Below are 24,453 nucleotides of genomic sequence, written 5' to 3' on the forward strand. Positions count from 1 at the left end.
AATGACCACAATGAGATGCCAGACTTGACCATATGTATGCTGGTTTTTACACCAACACATATTCTTATTTATTCAGTATCACTAATCAGTATGGTAGTTTAATACATGTGACATTCTGAACACTTTTTAAAATGATAAATCACAGATGAAGGCTGAATGTTCACCATATCAGACAATAGTTTGTAATACTTTGTTTTCTGAAATTAGTATAGATAAATTTAAACAGCTAATTAACAATTTGAACAGATTAAATTTTGGGCATTACCTGGAATTAAAATTAGTATTCACAACACCTCAGAATTGTTTTTAGCACCGCTGCCTTAAACATGGCACACTGTAGAATGTACCAAGTAATAAATAGATTTATCCTGTAGATGGCAGCAGTGTCATGCCAGTTTCCGCAAGGGTACATTATCAGAGTACACTCCTGTTGTTCTTCATTAGCAATTGTGAAACCATTTGTTGGAGTCCGTTCACCATTGGGGAGACCATGCACTCTGTGTTCGGGTCCAGCAACCAAGCTCCTTTGGTTCCTGCATTAAGAATTAACAGGTGGAAAAAGCAGTAGTGGACTTCTAGTGCTAAGGAGTTTCAGTGATGGCAGGAAGCTAATTTATAAAGCTAAGAAGATACACTTTTTTCAACACAGGGAATATTTACTTGCACAGTGCTTACTGTTCCATTGCTTTATAATGGACATTGCAGACCACGTAACTTACTTCTGTAGAGATCATGCAACAGCGTTATGAAATGTCCTGTGCCAAAATGAAATAAGAATTAAAAAGTACATTTTTCTCCTCAGCAGTAACGTCTATTGCCTGAGAATACAAATGCATAATTCTTTCAACACCCAAAGTGGAATTGAGTCGGCCTGGCCTATCTAACTAATCTCACCACTGAAAGAACTTTGAAGGCCTTATATTGTATTTGGTAACCCCATGGTTTGAACAATGCTGCTGATCATATGCAGCTAATTGAGATGCAGATATGACAAAACATGCTTCAGATGTCTATGCTGTCTTTAACAATTAACTTCAATCAATGGCTATAAATCTTTTTTTGGGGGATGGAATACTTTGGTGGAAAATTTTCTGTGGACCACGTAAGCATCCACCAAACTCTGGGAAATACACAATAAATACTTTATTATTTCGTAGTACAATACTGGCAAACTGTACTCTCTACTACTCTCTGACCACTCTAAGGAAATAGATACGCTCTAACATTATGCGGCCCTGAATACAAAAAAAAATCCCAAGCCGAGTGCACGTTAATGATAAAAAACGACGTAAAAGAAAATAATAGAAGTCAACATTGCGTATTTTTATTGCACAATGTAGTTAGCTTTATTAAGTATTGCATCTACACATAAATATATTAATCCAGATTTTTTTTTAAAAAAATCTGAATTGGCTGACAACCCCCCACTGACCCGCGGACTACATTTTGACAGTGTTTCTGAGTCGAAAGGTCTTGTAGGACTGCGGATAGACACGTGATTTCTAAACTGCTGACGGATTTTTAGAATTAATCGAACTGTTGAGGGTTGGAGGAGTATAATCGTCTCAGACGGTATGCTTGGTGGCTATTAGCAGGCTCGTTAACTTGCTAACTAGTTATCCAGTGATGAATTCTGAGTCCGAAACCACTTTACAAGTTTGAAATTCAGGGCTCAGTTCTACCCTTTGAGGTAGTTAGCAAGCAAGCTTACTAGCGTAGGCCTAGTTTGCATACAGAGCTTAATATTTTCAGCATATCATGAGCTGTAGCTAGTTACTTTATTCTTACCAAGTGTATATGCTTTATGAAAACGGTCGTACACAGGTCATACGATAACCTTGCTAGTTTTTTTTTTCCGTTGAGTGCTTGGTTAGCTGCTGTAAGCTGTCCCACTTTCTAACACTGAGCATTTTGCATTCCTTGTAGCTTTAAAATTAATGGGAAAAATCAAAGCCTGAACCTGAATAAAGTAAGTTACTTTAACATATCTACTGGAGTGTAGTTGAAATTTTAATTTTAATTGAAATGATCAGACTTAATCTGCTTTTCAGTGGAACTGGTTGGTGTAACTCATGTAGTGGACGCCATCACGTTCTGGGCGCAGGTAATGTACCATTGACAGTACTTTGCTGGCCGTCTGGCATCACCCAGACCCAAGAACAACTAGCTACTCGCTGCAAATGCATACCTGGCTAGCGGGAATTGTAATAACACCAAGTAACTAGTTTAGGTTTTCGCTGAATAAATTCATAGCATTGAGGATAACGTGCGTATAAATGTTACGGAAAACGTGAAATTTATACCATTCGTTGTAGCTTCGAGAATACAGTGTATAACTTTTTTGTCTGACAGTTTTCTTTTGCTGAGATAGCTTAGCCAAACATTTTCTCTTGGGTTTAATAGAAAGTGAGTGAGGACCAGGCAGTAGAGAAGATGGCTAAAACGCTGTCAGAAAGGTGCAATGTCGCGCAGAGGGTGATGGGTAACACCAGTCGGGAGAAGGTAATGAAGCATTACCAGAGGGGCTGCACCAAGACCAGCAGGTTCAAAAGTTGGACCTGTTTTTTTTTTCCTCTGGCCATACAATACTCTGAGGCAGCCATGTCATATGTAACACGCATTGTAAATGCTTCCCACTGATCCAAAAAACAGGCTCTATAGTACATGTTAAGTTTCACGCAGTTCTTCTCGCTCAGATATACGGAGCACTCTTCTCAGAAGATGGTTGCTGGTACAGGTGTAAAGTGCTGGAGCAGATGGAGAACAAGGTGTGTATGATGGGCCCCTTCACAGTCAAGGTTACATGCCTACAAAGTTACTGAGAGCGTTATGTGTTCAACAAGTTATAGCTCAAACCACCTGCCAGAGCTCACTGAATTGTAGAATTCAGCCACTCTTGTTAATTAACTGGGGTGTAGGTGAGTGTTGATATTAAGGGGCTGTGATTACAGTAAGAGTTTAGTGTTTAGAATTTAATTCAGCCACTTAACTTGTTTATGTATTACCCTGATGTTATTCATTGTAATTGTATCCTAATGGCAAGAATGTTGTGGTTTTGTAGCTGGAGAGTCTCATCTGGAAGTTCATAAATTAATTGCAATTAGTATTAGTCAAGGGGTAAAACATGAATGTTTACAATAATACTAGATAAGGGTTTTGTGGCCAGTGGCTTGGTTCATTATCACTGGGAGGGCTGTGTTTTTAAAGCCTGGTCACAACAGCATGATGCAATTAAGAGCCAAAAAGCATGATATAAATTCTGCAGTGTCCACCTCTTCATGTTACATTCATAGCACAGACATGGCTTGGGTGTGTTGGTACATGAATCATTGTTCACATATTTGCAGAGTATTAGCGTAAAGAAGTATTCCAGACACAAGGTCTGAGATGAAGCAGCCTGCATGTTAACACCCTTCCTCTGCATGATGTTGTCCTTGTGTGACCAGTTCCTTGTGTCATACCTTGATTATGGGAACATGGAGGCTGTCAGCCGATCAGCCCTTGTGGAGCTCCCAGAGGAACTACAGACTGACAGTTTGGCTAAGAAGTACAAGTTCTGGGGTTTTCATGTGTCCAGTGATGAAGATTCACCCCACTATCTGCAGGTAACAAAGGACCCTGCTGTTGAACGTGGTCTGCCTTTCAAACTTCTTGTTTGTTCATCCCATTCGAACCCACCCCTACACCCAACTGCCCAAACCAAAATATTTGTACTTGAAACATTGGTGAATGTACAGGTCTAGATAATAAAATGGAAATGGATGTTCTTTTTTAAGTTAATTACATAAAACTACAACGATATTATATCATTCATGCTGCAAAATTAGTCATTGTATGAAAGTTGATTTCAAATGTGTTTTAGCTGAAATGCTCTTGTGTTAATAGTACCCTTCATACCACAGTACTGAAAATAATTGGACATTTATATTTTTAATGTGGAGAGCTAAAGAAAATGCTTGTTTTTAAACCACAGGCATACATTGTGGAATGTTATGTGAAGCTGTCAGCTGAAATGTTTTTGGAGATCACTTATCACAGCCCTAGCGATTTTCACCCTGGCTATTACACTAATCACATGTAGTCATCACTTCATGGAGGGTTTTGCAATGCAAGTCTGATAAATAAATATGCACATATGGTAGACATGTTATCTGTACTGATTACATGTTGAAATTCTGGGGACCCCTGAAAGGTCAGATGTTTAGCGCTTCCAATGTATAGTAATTATTTTACTCTTTACCCTTTTTAAATTTGTTTTACCTTTGTGTTTCTTACCCCCTCATGTCTGGATCACACATATAGGGAAAGACCTTCCTGCACAATTTGATTTATGGAAAGAAGTTGCGCATCCAGAAGAAGTCTGTCTGCTTTGACGGCACTGTCCTGGTCCAGGCATTTCAGGGGGATTTGGACATTGGGGAAGAGGTCCTGAAAATGAAGTTTGCCAAAGTGAATCTCCCTGGCAAGAGAGACTGCTCACACCCCAGCCAGATGCTGCAGGGCCCTTCCACACTGTGGCCTCACTGGGTTATGGAGAGAGGTGATACAGAAGTGGCCATGCCCCCAGGAGGTGTGCACAAACTACGCCCAGTCAACCCAGAGCGCAGACCTCAAGCTCTGAGGTAAGACATCTGCGGAGGAGAGGTCATATTGTCACCTAGGACTGGGGTCAAGAGATAACAACTACTTTTTAGTACACAAATCTTCACTGAAAACAACAGAGATCGGGGGAGCCACCCCTGAGTCTGGACTACCAAAAATGCCCCGCGTTTTTGTTCCATACAAACAATTGATTACACTGTTAATAAGATCATTTATTAATTGCTGAATATAATGTCCTCAGGTTCCTTAGAGATTTACTATTTAGGAAGAGAGAGCATCTGCTGGAAGGTCTTTTGACCTGGTGTTTGCACAGTATATTCATTTTCTGACTTGAATCAGAAAGTATATACACATGTAGCACACAGTTTGTTTTTAACTACTAGTTAGATGTATATGCTAAATGTTTACATACATAGAGACAAAGAGAGGAGGAGTGATAAATCTGAGAAGTCTCTGTTTTATGCGATTTGTGCCCACAGGGAGAAGGGCACTGTTACAACTCTCCAGCCTGCAAACCTCCTAAAAAAGAAGATGGACCAAGAGCTGGTGGAGGAGAACAAGAGGCTGAAGGCAGAGTGTAGCACCCAGCAGCAGAGTGTTGTTCTGCTGGAGAACGAGCTGAGAGAGACACAGACTGAGCTAGAGGTATAGAGGTGCACCCAGGTCCTGGGGACCCTCACAGTATTCACCAGCTTTTGTAACAGTTGAGCTGAATTTTTGTGTGTAATTTGCCTGAGCTGTCAGCTGAGTCTTGGTCTTGATTTGTCTGATGACATCTTCTTATGTTTGCTTTGTGACTCTGCTTGCACAAGCATTTTTTTTAAATAATTAATTTGTACCTCTTGAACACAGTAGTTTAAATTGTCTGCGTAACTGGGTATGGTTTTAGGTAAGATTCCAGAGAAATATTGTAGTCTAGTATTGTGCAAAGATTCCTGACCTCTGCAGTCTTAGTTACAGGGAAGCAAGAAAAAAGAACCACACACATGAAATAGTCTATGCGTTAATTTTGCATTGTATCAATGCAAATATATTATTAATGTGTTAAATGTGCGCGTTGCTACCAGCTGAGATGTGAGGTTGTTATGGTTTACATAGCAGTTCCCTGTGTGGCCTCCCAACACTTTGACCTGGTTGTGTTTGTGCAGAAGATGCAGGAGGAATCACTGAAGCAAGAGAAAGGGGTAGAGAAGATGAAGGAGGAGAATAATGCCCTCCAGCAGAACATAGACAACCTTCAGAATGAGCTGAGAGGGACCAGGCTGGAGCTGAAGGTGAAGGGGAGGGTTAGCAGCCTGTGACACATCTGAGTGTCTGGTACCTGTAGTTTCACATGTAAACGCTTGATGGGCTTGACTTGGTAGCCATGTTACTGCTGCTAAGAAATTCAGCCACTTTTATGGCTACCATTAATAAAGAATCAAGTTTCCTTCAATAGCAATATGGCTTTACCTCTGTACCCTAAAGCTGTGTTACAAACAGCAAAAGAAGGCTTTGTGGCTCAAGGTAATGCCAGATGGCCCAAAATGATATTCTGCCTCGCATCAGCAACATCAACATCAGCAAATTGGTCAGACAAGGTGTGATTGCTGGTCCTTGCTTTCACATTTTCATCAGACAGTGCAGCAAGAGATCCAAAAGAAGGCAGAAGAGGTGGAGAGGTGTTTTGAGACAGCAGTAGGAGACAAACTGGGCAAACTGGCAGAGAGGGTGTTGTCGCTGAGAAGAGTGAGGTACGTTTGTCACAGCCTCTGCTCTCCACAGAGGTGTTATTTGGAGAAATCTTATTGTGTTATTGTGCTACCTAGAGTCCAAGCCTTTAATGGATATTTAGATTCTGTAGGGAAAATCAGAATTTTATATACCTGTCAGGATGTATTCAATGAGTATTTACAAATGAGCCACAGGTAAATGGTGCCTCCAGCACTTATACACTCCCTGGTTTTTATATTCCTCTACAACCTCCATTACTGCCTTTTAAATTAGTCTTCCTTTTTCCTGCTTTTTGTCTTGTATTGTATGCTTGAACCATAGCTTACTTAGTAAGCAGAGTGCAGTGTCACATCCTCAATGTGCTCATAAATATAGATACACAATTTGGGAATGCTCAGAAAAAATGGTAGTATGGAGTGTGGCACAGCTAGACATGCAGTCTGGAATGGTTGTAGTTTTATGAAATTGTTTTGATGTGACCCCTTAATATTGGACAGAGAGGGAAGTCCAAGCATCACTGCATGGGACAGTCTCTTCCGAGCCATCTCCATTATCACGAACAACGGCATCTCCCCTCCGGTTACCATGGAGAAGGTGGAGGAGGCATGGAAAGAGTACAGGCACATGCAGGAGATGCTGAATGCGTGTTCTTCGGTGGGTTTTCCTACATGTTTTGTCCCCAGTGCCTTTGACCTTCCGCATAGTGATTTCAGCTTTCTCCATGATATGTGCAGCCGAATCTCCGGTTCTCTGTTCCAGCAGAGTGAGGAAGTGGGGGATCTGATTGATCATAGGAACAGTGTGCGGAATGCACTGGCGGCTGCTGTGGAGGAGTACATACAGGAAGTCGATGGACTGCTGATTAGCGAGCGCATGGAGACACTTGAGGTGCAAGAGGGCGAGGCTCCCGTGGTCTGCTTCCTGTGAATTCCTGCAACCATGACTCTTACAGTATAGAAGAAACTCATTCGGATGTAAAGCCATGTGTGATGCTTGTGGCAACTCATGAGGAATTTTGTGCAGTTCTGATTTTGACATTTCCAAATTGATCTGCCTTTAGTCACTAGGGTGGAATACCTGTTTTGATGTGGTACAACAGACAATCGTAACATGTGTTTCCACTTGTTAACACCGCTAAATGTTTGTCTTATGTAAAGCGTCAAAGTAGAATGGTTTCTGCGTAAATATATGACTGACATTCCTTATGGTTGTTTGATCTTTTCTTTGTGTGTGTGTGTGTGTGTTTCCTGCAGGATGTGAGTGCATCTCTCACAGCCCTGTTTGGTTCTTTCTCCATGGAGTGTGTTGGAGAGCAGGCATTTGAGCAGTTTTCTGAGTGGAAGAACCAGAAGCAGCAAGAGATTAAGAGCATGAGAGAGAAAACAGACAAGACTCTTATGTCTCTGTGTTTGTTGTTCAGTAACATGGGCAAGGTATGTCACGGAAACTGGGCACTTTGGTTAAGGTCCATCAGTGACAGGGCAGAAATGCATAGGTTCATTCTTAAGGATGTTAGAGATCATGGATAACTCAGGAGAGCTGTACAGGCTGTGTTCCTTTCTGGTTCATCGAAGAGATACAGTTGTGTCTCAGAATTTCAAGTATAATAATAATTTGCTAAAATCAAAATCACTGGTACTTTACATGACCGTAAATCTTTGGTTGTTTCAATCAAATAAAATGGTCTGGATGTAGGTATCTGCTATATGTACAATATATCTGTGTGTGTGTGTGTGTGTGTGTGTGTGTGTGTAGATGTAATGTACAGATTTCGGTTTGAAACTGTCTGTTGCTGTTTTGTGCTCAGTTTTTCTGTTTGTCAAGCACAACATCAGTGTCCTTGACAGACGTCACAGATGGAGTGGACACCCTCCTGAAGAACGCGGAGCAGTATGTGTGTAAAGAGCTGGAAGTGTCCCACGCTGTGAGTGTATTCAGCAGGGCTCAGACTCCTGCCATCCACTGCTTAACACCTGATCACCTGTCACATGCTGTTGGAAAATGAAAGAATTCATTCACCGATTATTCACTGTTGTGATTTTATGTTGCGTTTTAATCTGTTTCTGTAGGAGCAAAAGGATCGTGATGTGGAGATTGTGAGCAGCGCTTTCAACAAAGTGATGCAGCAGATTCAGAAGGAGCAGAACTTGATCTGCGGCATTCGAGAGAAATACCTGCTGAACACACAGGTGAGCGACGCACGGGCTTCTCATATGGCTGAACAGACACCCTATACATCTGGAATACCTGCTGAGCACACACGATTAAAACAGAAGGTCAGCACATTTAGAGGTCAAAGAGATGCCGTTCATGTGCTACATGATGTAACATTGACAACTGGGCAAAATGGGTAAAACGTGGTGACAAAGACAGTCTTTTTAATGTATTGCTGTGGGGCTTGAAGAACTTTTTGAATATGGGGCTAAACATCAGTGTTTGCCGTGATCTTTGCAAGCCAGCTGACGTGCAACAGCGGCACCAGCTTTATGTTGCAGCATATAAAATGCAAGTGAAAACCCACTCCCAAGACTCCAAAGTCTTGAGGTGTGACTGCTTAATAATATCAGACAGTAGGCATATTTTAGCTGTACCTAGTTGTTGTTTATGGATTCTGCCCATAGCATTGTTGAATATAGCTTGCATAATGTGACTATGTAAAACCATCTTGTTATGATTTAATATTGTTTGTGTGCGCTGGGGTGTGATGATATTGGTAGTGGCTAGAGAATGATTTATGTGCGTTGGCACACTAAAAGGATAAGCTGAGAATACTGTTTGGAGTATTTAAAGTTGTATTTGTGTGAACTGAAACTTGATACTTTTGAAAGTCATAGTAAGTATAATTATTTTTCTTCATTGGATAGGATGAAAAACATTTTAATAACAAGCTAATAACAAACCAGTTTTTTTCTGAGTGAAGTAACTAATGTATATCAGTGTCTGATGCGTCCTCTCCCCGGGTATGTGTCACCTGCAGTTTAAGGAGGAGGTTCTCCAGTGGCAGCACAACACCCCAAATGCAGACAAACTCTTCTCCATCAAGAGGCAGATCAAGAGCTTGCGGTCACAGCTACGCTGGAGGCTGGTGGAGGAGGCTGCTGTGGAGGAGGTGAGACCCAGGAAGAGGGTGGAAGTGTGGATGAGGTGGGAAGGGGAGGTTAGACACGAAGCTTGATTTCTTGGAAGGAACACAGTGATAATCACCTAGAAGAACAGGGACTTTTCAGACTGGTATAGACATTTCTGTAGCATACAACCAACATTTCATTGCAGCACAGAGTGGCTGTTTTTTTTCCATGTTTTGACATTTTTGAAAAATAGAGCCACTGTCACTGCTTAATTAATGCAGTTGGTGCTAATGTCAAACATGTCCCATATTCCCCGAAATCACTTTTGCTTTCAAGCTGTGTTTATAGCTTGTGGGGGCCGGGGCGCCCTCAGTTTATTATGTATGGTTTTTTAGGTGTGAGTGAGTGGTCCAGGTTTGAATGTAATCTCCTGGGTCCGTATTTTAGCTTTATTCACTCTGTGCCGTCACCCAGGCTGAAGAGCAAGACCTAACTCAGATTGAGAAGAAGAAGGAGGAAATTGCAGAGACGAGGACCGCCCTTTTCCAGGAGATCAGTCGAGAGAGGGAGGAATATGTAAGCTCTACCAAAGCATTTTTCGCCCGGTCTGAGTTCACTAGGCAAAGCATTTCATATCACTGTTGGGAGATTAAGTGCTGAGCTAGAGGTTGTGAAACATGTCTGAACCAACTCTGGATTTCTTTTCCTGATAACCCAATAGTTAAATGCTATTCAATGTTTTGCCTGTTGAATGAACTCAGAGTTTAACATAGAACTGAGTCCATTTCTGATTGGCTTCTTGACTGAGCAAAACTAAATGAAATTGTTGTAACTGTCATACAGTTTAATCAGTTGTAAGAATTAAGCACACTTAGATACTGTATTCCCAGTGCATTTGCAACCATGAATGAAACAGTTTTTTTTGTCATCATCTTGATTGTATGTAAAGATGAATTCTACCAAAAATAACTTAATACCGATTCTAGTGCCAGTTAACTGTGCTGTATAACCATTTGCTTAGCTAATTGTAATACCAAACAACTCTGTTTCTGTTTATGTCTTGGGCTTCATGAGAAATTCATGTATGAACGGAAATGTTTGCTGACATTCTTAAAAATGTGGTGTAAAAGAATGATATAGGAAGGTACAGCTCATGTAACTAAGTGTTGCTGTCTGTTTCATCTGTGTTCCTGTGTAGAAGAAGCTGAGTGCTCTGGCACAGGAGGGTTTCCCTGAACTCCCTTTGCTCTACCCGGAGGCAGACATCCTCAGCTACAAGGTGAGCGCCCCCGCTGTTCAGGAGGTGGTGCTTTCAGTCTACTGCTCTTCACTGCAAAATGTGTCAGTTTGTATTACATGTTGTTAATGCGTACTCATTGCACCCTGTGCTACACAAATGTACCATCACATTTCTGTAAATAGCAAAAGATCTCACCGGCAAAAGTTGGCAGTGCAGTGTTCCTTACTTGCCTGTTCAAATGTAACAAAGTATCGTAGTGTTAGTAATTTGCAGTGGTAGGCTGTAGCCCTGTGACTCAGAAGAGTGGACGGTTGTCTGCTGTGTGGTAATGTAATCACAGAGGTCTGAGGGTCTGCTGATGATGAGTCTGGACCGGGAAGTGTTTGACGCCGAACCCTTGAAAGACCTAAGCAGTCGGAGGCCACTAGTGTGCACCGAGTTCCAGGGCCAGAGGGTCATCCTGAAGGTAAGTCACTCCATGTTCTCTGTACAAGGAACATTCTAGACTGGCCTTAAACTGTCAAGTATTGTTGCACAGCAAGGTGGAAAAGTGGTTCATATGGGTAATGTTTTGATGGATTTTGATCTTGTGGGAAAGATGGTGATGATGAAAAAAAAGATAACAGGAGTTCTTTAAAGTGTTGGTCATTTGGAGTCAAAAGACATGGCTATAAAGGAGGATAGACATTAATTATATTGGGGATATCCTGTAAAAAGATGTTGATTTTTGAGAATGATTTGAGTGAAAGATGTCCATCATGTTGTGTTCTTAAGGGGAAAGATGTGGATGATTTTAGGTTGCAGAGGAATGCTGTGGATGATTTTGAGGCATCCAGGATCATAGATGTTAATGATGTGGCAATATGCAGGGATACTCTGTTGATGAGGAAGCAGAGGCAAGGATGTTGGAGCGTGCAACTGAGTACCACCGAGCTACAAAGTCCAGCGAGAACTCAGCTGGTCTTCTCCCCTTGATGGCACTTTTCTTTGGCAAGGTAGCACTCTTGTCCTACTCTTGTACTCTTGTCCTGGCTTCGTCCTTTGTCTCCCAGGCAGACATGTGACACAACTGTCTAGAGGAAGCACACATGAATAAGTTAATCGTGAAAAATGGCGCCTCTCTTCCAAATGGCTTGATAAATATCTATATCTAGTATGTGGATCCTAAGTATCTATTCTGAGATGACCAGTAGGAAACAGATCTGCGTTTATAGTAAAAACAGAAAATGCACATTTTCGGGTCTGTCCATATAGAAATCTTTCCAAATACAAGTTTTGATCTAATCTTGCATTTCTGGCAGCTTAGTTTTCTGTTCTGTTGAGCTTTTTTGTTTTTCCTGATGGGAATTTCATCCTATGAAGTCTGCAGTGTTTATTGTAAATTAGTAAAATTAGGTTTGAAACCGTTTGAAAACATGCATGTGTAGGATTCAGCAGTTTCTTAAGATTCACTTAATATCGTGGTGTATCCATGTACACATGTTCCACATCTGTTGTTAAAGCTTTCCAAACCCCTCTCTTTCCCAGTCTGACCCACTGGCATATGTGATGGTCCCATATTTCGCTGGTGGAAGCCTGAGAGCTGTGCAGAAGTCCAGCCCACTGACTATCCCTGTGAGTTTGGACATCGTTCCCTCTTATTTAATGTTTAATTTTCGCGTTTTGGGAGCAGGCGTGTAACCTTCTTTATCTCCCCTGTCAGGAAATCGCCGTGGTGATGAGGGGCGTGGCTCTGGGACTGCAGACTCTGCATGGATTTGGCATTACCCACGGGTCTCTGCACCTTAACAATGTGTTCATCCTCAATCGAGAACAGGGCATAGTGGGTGACTATGACTTCACCAAGACGCCTGTGAGCACCCCTCAATCACCCTGACTTTACATTCATCCAGTAGCCCAGTGCACCTCTCCTGCACTTTCCTTATAATCACTAATCACAATCTGCATTACTTTGTAGGCATTGTGGAACAAAGTATTCCAGCGCTATCCTAGAACACTTGTTAAAACCAGTTAAATCTAGACTCAGGTTTGAAATCCTCAGTGCATTTTGTTGCTATGCACAAGGGTCCAGAGTAATACAACTCCTTAAGGGTGCAACACACCCGACTTCAAAGTTCCATTCTTCTGGTTATAGGTCAGGGTCCTTAACCATGCCAGTTAAAGTATATTTTAAGAAGACCTTGAGTGCTGTGTATATTGACTGTGCATGTAGTTGAATACCTAGTTGGGGCCATGATCTACTGAGGTCTCTCTCTTCACTCATATTTCAGCCCTTGCAGGTTCAGCTGTACTTGTTTCCCTAACATATCCATAGGGATGGCCTTACTTCTTCAACAGAATCTAAATTACACAAGAAAGAACCTGTAACCTGATATGCCTATGATCACTAAGGCATCATAATTTTCATATCTTAGTACCCCTCCACCAGTAGGTGGAGCAGAGGTTACGTGATCACCTCTGTTTCTCTGTCTGTGAACAAGATTTTGGCATGGACTGAATTTGATCAGACATGATCACATAAATGCTTTAACACAAAAGAGAAAAAATTAAAAAAATGTTTACAGCTGCCAATTCTTGCAAACAGCTAATCTTCTTCGACTGATTTCAGTGTTATTGTTTACTTGATTATCTGCTGAAATGTCGTTACCTCTTGTACCACTAGGTGGAGTAGTGGTTATATGCTGGCTTGTGTTTGTCTGACTGAACAAGATTGAAAAAGTTGTGGGTACATTTTAATATCTGGTGTGGGGATTTTTGTCATTGGGTTATGAGTTATGACATTTTAGTGTTGCTATATATTATGGATGTGCTACATAAAATCAGGAGGCATGCATTATGCACTGCTGAGTTCCATTGTTCTTATTGGTAGACTTTTTACAACTATTTAAGTGCAGTATTGTGCTTATGGAAGTGGCTTATAAGAAAGTACTGGCAAGCCAGTTAATAAAGAATGTACCAGCAGTATAATTACAAAATATTAATTTCATGTACAATGGCCACTGCAACTGTACTTCTATGTTCATGATTGAAAACAATATTGAATTATCAGTGTTTTAACAATGTTAAAATAATGTTTCCAACACATAGCAGTTGCCTCATTAGTTTTCTTACAGGCTGTGTCTACTGCTCAGCAGCCTTTTATTGTAGGTTTTATTGTATTATTAATTTGCTTAGCAGATGCCTTTGTCCAGGGCATCTTGCATAGCTTACAGTTCTACATATCCCATGCTGAAGCAAATCAGCATCTGTACTCAAGGGTACAACAGCTGTGACTTTCCCAAGGACCATACTATCGTTTGATGACTCGTCATGTTCCTTAACCTCAGCATTTCATATTGTACCAAGCAAGAAGATTCTCAGCAAACTATGTCTCTGCCTCTGTTTGCTTGCTTGTTTGGTTGGTTGGCTTTTTTAAACCTACGGGAGCTGGCTATTTTTATTCAATGAGCGTGGCTTAAATTGCTTTGCAGAATACATTTCCTGTTTTTGTAATGAGTCATCAGGGCTTTGTTGAAGTTGCAGTGATTACTTACTTTCTTACTTTGGATACAAGTTCCAAAGACACCCCATAGATTGGTATCCCCACAACAAGACAAGACTTGTTATATGAAGCCCATTTTACCAACAGTGTGGTTTGATTGTTAAACATATATCCAGAACTTACTGCAAGAAGTGATTTGATCATGTTACTTCTCTGCCGGAGTAATGATTGATTTGTTGGCGGTTGTGATATCTCATTATTTCATTTGTGACTTCCTCCCCTCATACACATGGTTATCTGTTCTGCTAAATTCATGGATGTAAAAACTGCATCATGCATCTTGGAACTCTGGTTTCTCCACGAGATATGGTGCCAGCTAAAATCTGCACTAATGAAGGCAACATTAAGTCCAATCACTATGCTACTTTGTGCTGAACTTTGTACAAAACATTTAAGAAAGTATTACATTTTAATTATTGCGTGCTGTTTTTAATTTCAGTGGCTACCAGACATGTGATGTGTGCACCATAATTCATTCACAACAGAACACCAGTGCAATTGGATTAAGAGCTCTCCTAAATTTGATTAAAAATGTGGCTCAGAAGGCTGAAAAGAAGCATACAGGCCCTAGCCAGTATGTTTTGGAGTGTGCTGATTGTATCGTTGCCTGCCTTATCAGTGTAGTTTGGAAGCCTTCTGTCAATTCCAGCAAACAACTTTTCAATCAGAAGAAAGAGGGTGGTAAAGGATTCATTCAGAATAAAACTTGTCGTGAGTGCATTTTTCCCTTATCATTTATTGTACATGGAAAACCAAGCAAGGCAAACGTGTTTTGGTGCTAAGCCTTCATCAGGGCAGCAGTATCGCAAAGAGAGTTTAAATGCACACAGATTGAATAACCATCAGGTTTCAGCCTGGCCGGGTTCCCCACTTTGGGATTTGTCGTTTCAGGAGCAGCGGGCGGTCGACAGCGGAATGGTCGCGGGGACCCTCAGCCTGGTGGCCCCGGAGGTCCGCCAGGGCCACCTCCCCTCTCAGACCTGTGATATGTACGCCTTTGGCTGCCTAATGCTCTGGGTGAGACCTAGTTTACATTTTATATCTACATTTAGTCATTTAGCAGACACTTTTATCCAAAGTGACTTGCAAGGCCATTATGGCAAGCGACATCAAATGCAGTTACCGCAGCATAACATAATTGAGATTCATTGCTATGCTAATATTCAGCTATTAGCTTAGCATCAAACATTTATCTTAGCACTAAGTTAAATGATCCTTTCTGCTCATGCTGTGACACTGTACAACTTATATTTGCCTTCATGGGCAACATTTGCATGATTGCTTCATTGACCATGCTGATGACACAAAAGACACATCATTACTCATAGTTTTGTGCTGACTGTGTGCAGCATTTGAAACTGTATCTTTACTCTAATATGTTTCATTTCAAGTGAGTAGGTAAATCATGTGGTTTCTTTTTCCAAGGGACAAATTATAAATGCAATAATAACAATAAACTTAGACTAATAATTGTAATATAATTGTCAGTTTCATTTTAATGTTCTCAAGTTTTTCGCTGTGTGTCTGGATTTATTCCTGGATTTTTCCCATCACTGAACATAAAATGAATTAGTATTCAAAAAGCTGTGTGCACCAGCTTTGCATGGTGAGTGTTAATTTTTGCTACGCTTTGACCAATTTATGTATTTTAATTGTATTTCTGTACTTAAAATGAACTATTTCTCACAGCTGTGTGCTGTATTGTAGTTCTTCGCTGTGGGATGTATGTAAAAAACAATGTGGTCTGGCACTTTGTCTGAAGATAAAGTTACAACATCCTGATTGGTCAGTGTACAGACACACCTTTGTCACACCCACTCTTCCTTAAAGAGGTAGTCCCAGCCCCTGTGCACTTTCCACGTGCGCAATTAAAATAGTGGAACTGATTCAGACACACCCTTTTGATAGCAGTTTAGATATGGTGCTTAGTGTGAAATGCACTGTGTCATCGTCTAAAGTGCAGATATTCAGGCTTCAGTAGCTGTTTTCAGGAAATTATCTCGTTTAATAGAACATAATGGTAAAAATGTCTGCGTTGTAGCTGCACTTCCCAGAATTCAAGTTTACACTGAAGCCTGATGGACTTACACCAGACACAAGTGAACTGAAACTGGTGAGTGTCACACAAAATTTGCGTGTGTATCAAATATCATACACTTACACACAGATATCAAAACTTGCATATCAGAATGTAATGTTTTGAATGTTTTACTGTACATAAATAATCAAACTTAACATAATTTACAGGATCCCAAGCTTGATGCTCTGCTAGCAAAGCTGCTTGTATGTTCTGGAAGATTAACTGCATCTGAAGTTCTGTCTGATGACTACTTTGGGGTGGGCTTTTGAGTATTGGACTCCAAAGGCTAATTAAAGAATAGAACAATAAAGGATTGTTCAAATGTTTCTGTTCTATTGTAAGCTTAAGTCAATATTTTTTATCTTTCCTGCTGCTCAAAATTATTTTTATTTGCTGTTGCTAAAAGTTTTGTTTAAATGTTAAAGATTTACTGAAAAGCTGCAGGAGGCCTTTGTTTATTCCATGTTCAGTTCTGTTGAAATGAACAAATAAAGAGCCTTATGGAGAAAATCTAAGGATACCTTCAAAACCTTGTCCTCCGTCTGTGCTGTCCAGTTCCATACTGATTTTAATTAAATGATGAATGGTCCAAACATACCAGTTGAATGAAGAGAGAGCCCATCACCAACCCCATTGAAACCCTTAGGATGAGGTTAACCAGACCTGGTTAATCACAGATTAATACCCAGAAAGTACAGGTGACCAAGCACTCACAGCAGCTATGTGAAAGGACCATAGTAAACACCACTGTTAATTAATGACTGATGTTAATGAAGACCATCTTGTGTTCTTTTAAGAGGAAACCAGTGTTTTACTTTTTAGTTCATACCAGAAAGGTGCATTTAAGTAAAAACTTTTCACACCTGCCCAACATGAGTTATATGCTTGGAAAATAAGGATGTTTTTTTTTTCACTCTGCTTTAGTGGTAGTGTAGTGTGTTAGATTTCCATTCCTACTGGATCCCACAAATTCAAGCATAATTCCTTAATGTTATTTCTCACTAGCAGTGTGACTCCAGAAAACCACACATTTATGGGAAGATCTGACCTGCACTCTAACCAGAATCCAAGAGTCTTGCTTCTGGTCTGAATCGATGTGCAGAAAACGGCCCTCTTGCGATCAGTTACTAAGAGATATCTGGGTGTACAGTACAGGCATATTTATCATGTTCAGTTGCAGGGTAAAATGATGTTCATTCTGTTCCTTCTGAATGTAGCTGCTGACAGGGGGGAAAAATTACCTGCTCCTGTCTCTTGTCACGTCTCTTTAAGTTTCTCACAAAAAATGCTCTTCACAGAAGATTGTAACCATTAGGCATCACAGATTTTCAGTACGTGAAAGATCTGGTGTCTTTTTAAATATATGTGCAAGTTGAACTGCTTTCTGTCTCCAAAGTCTTTGGTCTTCTGGAGAAGGAAGTCTTTTAGCCTGTAGTCAAGGCTCAAAAAGTGATTGTATGAATCATGTTAATTTTATCCTTTTTTTAACTGGGGAACACAGTGGGGCTCAATCCATAAGAAGTGTACCAGTCAACCAGCACGTGACCAGTGCTCAGCAGAAAATGGTTACAAACTGAGCATGGATTTGCTAAAGAGTTATCTGTGACCATCTACTAGATAGTCAATGCACTTGACTATGAGTAACTGATTGACAGGGTGTAGTGTTAACTTACAAACCTCCCTATAGTATATCCATTGTTTCCACTTACAAAAAATTATATTTTTACAATTCACATTCGTCATTTCTAGTTCTGTAAATGGTAGAGGAAGTCTTTGTAATCTACATTTTAAACAGAGTATCTCATTCTCACTGGCTACGTTCATTTAACAGTTCCTGATCATTCAAGGCGGCTAAGAAATCTTTCCTAACAAGTGTACACCCACAAGCACACACATTTTTTTTTAAGATTCATGTTATCCACCTGTTCTTGAAACAAGCTCTGTCTAGAGCTGGTAGTTGGTGGTGTGGCAGGGAATGTGGTCTGAAACATATTCAGATGAAAACCCAAAGGCTGACTCACCTGTGTTTTGTTAGCCACATTAACTATAATTAACAGCAATTGGAGCACAATTAAGCATATGTATGCATGGCTGTTTAACTACTGAGTTGGCTAAACACTGAGCTGTGGTGACAGAATGCCTCTTCACATTCCAGGCAACAGGTATGGAAAGCTAGCAATGAGCAAACTACCAATCAAATTTAGGTGAAACTAAAGACATCAGAATGTGAGGTCACAGGGATTAGCTTTTAATTTTTAACAATTTGCCGATTGCTGGTTTCTGGGGGCTTTGGATCTATAATGAAGTGCCTGCCCCCAAAACTGTTGACTTAAAACAAGGCGATGAAGATGACTGATGAAACAATTAAAGGTTACATTAATCTTCCTTACAGTTTTCGTCACTCTGCCGCCTGTCTCTTCTGAATAACTTCCACTCAAATTTCAGTTATTTCTGTCAGAAGGTGACATCCCTGTGTGCACCTGAATGCCTCTGTCTCGGGTAACGGTGTGGCAATTCATCAGAAGGGATCAGATCTGATAGGTGACAATTCAGTTTAGTGCGTCTGTGATGAGAGGAGAGGGGCTTGCAGGAAGAGTCTGCATTAACAGGGTTGATGGCAGAGGTTGTAGGAAAAGTGCACTGATCCAAGGATCCATAAACTTGAGAAATGTTAAGAATTACAGGGGGTAAATAAGTCAAGATGCTGCATTAGGTATCTGTAATGTACCAGATGGTCATTGGTCTCCAGTCCCTGTTCAAGAAGTACTTATGTCAATTTCCAGCCATTTAAAAACATTAATTTAGCTTGCACCCTTATCCAGGGTTACGTGCAGAGTATTAGAAGGTGAACATAATTACAGAGTGAAAGAGATTGACCTATATAAGACTAAACAACTTTACATGCAGTGTAATAAGCAACTCCAAATTATGGCTGTTTTCTTGAAAATTCTTTGTTTCTAGTACAACTATCATTAAAAATGTTTTTTTTTTTTTTTTTTTTGCTTGAAATTATTTGAATATGCCCTTAAGGAAGATTTAAAAATAATAAGCATGTCCAGCCAGACACTTTCCCTGGGTTTTATTTTCTCACAAAACAGCCCTCAGTTGTCTTTTAAACCCCCCCCCCCCCCCCCCCTTTGGTCATGAAACAACTCCCGCTAGCTCCCCTAAGACACCAGTATTTCCACCACACCAGTCTTCCTGTTGCTTGACCTTTAGTGCACACTTTTGTTCAAGACTTTTAAACTTTGCATTCTCTAACGTGGAATCCTGGCTCATGTCTGTGGTAACTGCTTGGTATCAGCGTTGATTTGGGTTGAGGATTAACCCACTTCTTCTGTTGTTGCATCACATAAGTGTGCTGATTGAACAATTCAACACCATAGGTTTAAAAACACAAATGTAATGATGAGTAAATTAAGCCTTAATTGGGAAATAAATCTGCCTGAGAACATTCAGCATCACTGAGGGAAAAAATGAACAAATTGTAAAAGCAGGAGACACATCGGCCAAACACTGTGTTATTTGTGAAGGATAGAGGGTGACTAATCTTGATGTATACCCTAAACCTCACATGCTGGCCATCTCAAGAATGTCCGATCCAGGCACAGTCATTGTATTAGCTTCAATATTTTGTGAAGAATGGTATTTAAGATTTTTTTTATGTTTCTTAAATATGATATCATTAATCTATGATTATTAATTACTTAGTGAGATAACAGCCCAAGACCCTAGTTATAAAACAATAAGTACTTTTAATAGTAGCCGATGAGCTATAAATGATATGTTAACAATGACCTGGTAGAGAAGGAATGCCATTTTGGATCCTCTTGTCCAAATAACCACTACAGTCATACAAGCAGGAGCAGCACTGTTACCCAAATCTTATGGAGTCCAGATAGAGATATCACTGGGCATTATAGGGAAAGTGGAGTAATAGAGTTTGGGATAGGGAATAGTGCAAAGCAGGTGTTGTTCAAGGGCTGTGACTACACTAGTGGATTCCAGTATTTATTCATTTTGCCATCCGGTGATAAAAGGAAGATATTGTTGTTACCTTAGGGGAGTCACTGACTCACTTAGAGACTGAATGAGGGACACTGTTGTATGTGACTGTCTAGTCTCTGCTTAAATAGCATCTAATGTCCACAACCAGGGAGCAGATTCAGATTCAGACCAGACCCAAGCCTTGAATGTTGAAAATGCCAGCCCACTGCGTACCCAATACTTTCGGGTCCTTCAAAATTTCCTTTCTGATTGTTTCTGCAATTGTTGCTGACATTATAGAGGCTGTGAAGGACAGGAAGTATGGAAATGGCACAGACAATGCAGACGTGATGTCTCTGCCCTTATGTTGTGAAGACAGGGGAATGCCTTTGATTATCCTGTTCAAATACAACAAGATGGTGCAGGGGGGCTGTTTTATGATCACCGAAACACCACAAATCTATCCGGACACTTCAAGAAGAATCTAAATTTCTGTCTCATTGAAGCATGCTGTGGCAAGGGCATCGCATCAGTGACTGTTTCATTCTTATTTACTGAAAGAATCGCAGCATGCTGCCTGGTAGTGGAGTATTCATTTCAACATCTTGTGTACATGGCGAGTAAAGGCAGATTTAGGACGAGAACAGGGAGACTGCCACATCAGAACCATCTGCCCTGCTCAAAATGTCACCGACACATTCCATTTAAATTTTTATGAGGCTTGCTGCATGCAATTTACAAGAGATGGCTTTTTTCAACAGGCAACTCAAACCCCGTGCAACTTCCTTTCATTTCCATTGCATTGCACAGAATTAGCCTGTGAAACGCAATGATTCGATTGTATTTGTTCCATTCAACCCCTCCCAACGTGTCAATTTTGTCTTCTTTGTTCGCTTAAATGAGGATGAAGGAACAACTTACTTTTCATTGCCATAGTTTTATTTTGATAGTAGTAAACCCTCTGATTACCTCAAAGGTTTTAATGACACAAATGGGCTGTGATTGGAGGGACAGTAATTGCAAAAGGACTTTAAATTTAGCCACATTAGCGGTGGAAAGGGGGCTGCACGCTCCTCTGACTTCAGCACAGAGATTACAGGGGGGCGTTAGAGAAAAAGAGAGAATGAGTGATAAGGGGCTGAAAGGACCAGAGCACAGACAGCAGGAACAGACAGCCTAGTTGCAGGAAGGAAGCAGCGGATTAGACTTCTGTTGATTCTCTGCTATCTCTGCGTGCTCACTTGTAAGTTGCAATGCCTTTCCTGTTTCAGATTTCATTGATTCGCTATAATAGAAAACTCCCAGAGCCCTCAAAAGGACACAACAAGGTGACAATGAAGAGCTAGTAGAGTGGGAAAACAGGGTCTCAACCACTCCTGGGCAATGCAACAGTGTAACAGTCATGTTAAGGGACATAGGGTAAACATTTCAAGGCTGTTCGTATGATATTATGTTAAATATATTCAGGTTACTACGATTTTTATTATAAGACGGCACTATACGCACAGTGTTTCACTTATTTTGCTTTGGTGGCAGATACACTGATCATTTGATTATGTGGATAGGCAGAGAACGCAAAGCCCTTAGTGTTCAGTTTTCCAGTTTGTGTTGAAACTTGTCAGCTGTGTAAAAGCATGTTCTGAGTCTTTCATCTATACATTTGTCTGTGGTTTTCAGGAGTGTAGCCTGACCATAATAAAGACTCATCTCAAGCAGCTAAATAGGAAAAAGTCTACTATTCTTGACATTTTCTATGCTTATAAATTAATACTGTGAAACCCTAGCTTCCATTTTAAACATTTTTTTACTTGCCTTTCCTATCACAAATGACCCTCACTCCACACAGAAATATCATTCTCTTCATCTTGCAAGGTGGCCCCAGTATTTGTGAGGCTAGTGACACAGACATGTAGCATTGCTGTGTTTGTGTCCTCTCCTGGTTTTCCTCCTGAGAACAGGACTGCATTGGTGCCCCACAACCCTGTGTCCAGACACGTTTTCATTAGCAGAGCCAAGAAAGCACTTCCAGAATTAGCAAAGCTCAATACATCCGTCTGAAAGACTGGATTGCATTTTCATTGCTGTGTGTTGAATAAGCGGATAGGAGTAATCTCAAACACTGAGTGATTGACTTCTGACACCACTGCCCTTTTTAGCTCTTTATCAATATGTTATCCAGAATCACGTTATGCTTAGTTGTTGGCTTTTAGGTAACTAATAATTCACTTTTGAAGCTTTACAAAAACTAGAGTACATCATGTTGAATGCATACAAACCATATGGAGAGCAATACCATATTGTATACAGAATGAATGTACATGGAATGTGACCACACTGTGTTTCTGCCATTGTCAAACATGCTATATAAAACCAAGAGTAAAGATTCTACGGTGTACATTGAAAGATCTCCACTGCATAGCTGAGCCAAAAAGTTCTGTTACCAGAACTTCTCAATTCACCCAAAGACTTGAAATAATGAAAACTACTATGTCCTCTGGTTTAGCTAAAGATCCTGGGTGATAGTAGTTCAATATGAATGATCATTAGCAGATTGGTTTCAAAACGTTTGTTACAAAATCCTAGAATGTAAATTTCTTCATCTCTCTGAATAACATTATGTCAAAATAAAGAACTGAGCTGGGTTTTCCATTTTTTGCAGATTCATCTTTTTTCCACACCCTATAGTGAATATTCATTATGTGCAGAGATTCAGAACTCTCAAGTTTAAAAATTTCAACATAAGGAAGTAGTCTTCTGGCTTAACATTTTGCAGGGTGACTGGAGTCAAGTAACAGAGTGTGCTGTTTCCCTTGTCATAAAAATGCATGAAATGTTGCAACAGTTGACAATATGATAATGAGTTCATAAGGCAAGTAATATTCAGCATCACAAGTAGATTTGTGGTATTAATCAGAGGTTATCATGGTCAGATGTCTGTATGGTGAAACAGAAAACCTCAACACTTGTGTATTTCACAGCTTCTGGGATGTGCTATTTCATAGAATCTTGCTAGTGCTAAGAATTCAAAACTGGAAAAAGGGTTGCACAGAGAGTGAGCAACAGACCTTCTGCCATAAAAAAGAATCGTTATATACAGGGCCAAACCCTTTCCACTGGTGCACCAATGTCAGACGAAAAGTTGACCCTACCCTGTCTACAATACAAACCTTAAACCTTGAAGTCTACTTCAAGGTAATTGCTCCTGCAATTTGAACAATGTTCAAGTAATCTTTTATGAACCAAAATATTGTCCAGCACATGTTTTGAGTTAAAAAAGTACTCAATTTACTGAAGAGGAATATTTTTGGAGTGGACAGTGCAATTGGACAACATGAAAATATTTTGATTGTGCACTATCCTCACTTTAAAAGAAAAATACTTATCTGCTTATTTTTTAAAAGCAAGGGAATATTTCCCATCAGGAGGTGCATTAAATTGATAAGAACAGTCGTATGTATGGACAAAACTTGTTATTTCATAAAGCAGGTTACATTTGTATACCAAAATCTGCACATTTTGTGATACTTTTCTTATGCATGAATGATTTAATTGTGATAGGAAGCTGTTTAGAAACACTCTTTATGTACTGTAACCCCTTTTCTTTATAAAACATCTGCAATGTTTTTCCAGATTAAACATACAGGAAGAAACCATTTTGGCATTAAACAAATTTGATGCCAAAGTGTGGGTTTTAATATTTAATTTGCAATGCTAATATTTGTATATATTCACATTCCATTGGTTAACAAACATACTACCATTTTTATTCAAATAGGAGTTGTGTGAGAGGACTGTGGGGTTGGAAAGTTGATCTTGTGATGATGACACCACTTGAAGGAATTGATGGTGGTCAGAAATGTGGATCTGTGGATCTGTTCATGCCAGTTGAACTGCCCTGAGCCTGAGTGAATTCTAATGTGGAGAGAGTGCATCGGAATGGAAAATCTTGTTTATAACCTCAGCTGGGGTCTTGGCCATCAACCCAAGTGTTTAAGACACAGACCTCCATCGATTTTCATAGACATGTGAAGCGCAGTCATAGTGGTGATTCTGATTCCGCATTTTGTCTGGAGATGCAGGACAGATGTCAGGTTGCGTCTATGTGTGTTACAAATGATTTCTGAAATGGTGTGTCAAACGATCTATCTACCATGCCATAAACCGCATTGCAAAGATGACTCATGAAACTGTAACCTTACAGTATGGTTATCTGTAGAATGCA

At 40.2% G+C, this 24,453-nt stretch overlaps 1 protein-coding gene across 1 annotated transcript; it reads left to right on the top strand.

Annotated features, from left to right (window-relative positions):
• The first annotated feature begins 1,495 nt into the window (after positions 1-1,495).
• Positions 1,496-15,343, top strand: LOC118784487 (serine/threonine-protein kinase 31-like). The gene is made up of 23 exons (XM_036538732.1): positions 1,496-1,572; positions 1,927-1,969; positions 2,052-2,104; positions 2,404-2,502; positions 2,697-2,768; positions 3,447-3,605; positions 4,303-4,622; positions 5,082-5,247; positions 5,751-5,876; positions 6,220-6,335; positions 6,813-6,969; positions 7,075-7,203; positions 7,569-7,748; positions 8,123-8,239; positions 8,385-8,504; positions 9,293-9,424; positions 9,858-9,959; positions 10,582-10,662; positions 10,964-11,089; positions 11,493-11,618; positions 12,151-12,237; positions 12,326-12,475; positions 15,056-15,343. Coding segments are annotated over exons 2-23 (2,907 nt in total). The 5' UTR covers positions 1,496-1,572; positions 1,927-1,968.
• Positions 15,344-24,453: the final 9,110 nt, after the last annotated feature.

The sequence above is a fragment of the Megalops cyprinoides genome, chromosome 10, assembly GCF_013368585.1.
Source record: "Megalops cyprinoides isolate fMegCyp1 chromosome 10, fMegCyp1.pri, whole genome shotgun sequence".
Lineage (NCBI taxonomy): Eukaryota > Metazoa > Chordata > Actinopteri > Elopiformes > Megalopidae > Megalops > Megalops cyprinoides.

Excerpts from the sequence above, each read along its gene's own strand:
- LOC118784487 (XM_036538732.1), top strand. Across the intron at positions 5,248-5,750 it reads AGACACAGACTGAGCTAGAG|AAGATGCAGGAGGAATCACT; the intron begins GTATAGAGGTGC and ends GTGTTTGTGCAG. Across the intron at positions 8,505-9,292 it reads AATACCTGCTGAACACACAG|TTTAAGGAGGAGGTTCTCCA; the intron begins GTGAGCGACGCA and ends TGTCACCTGCAG.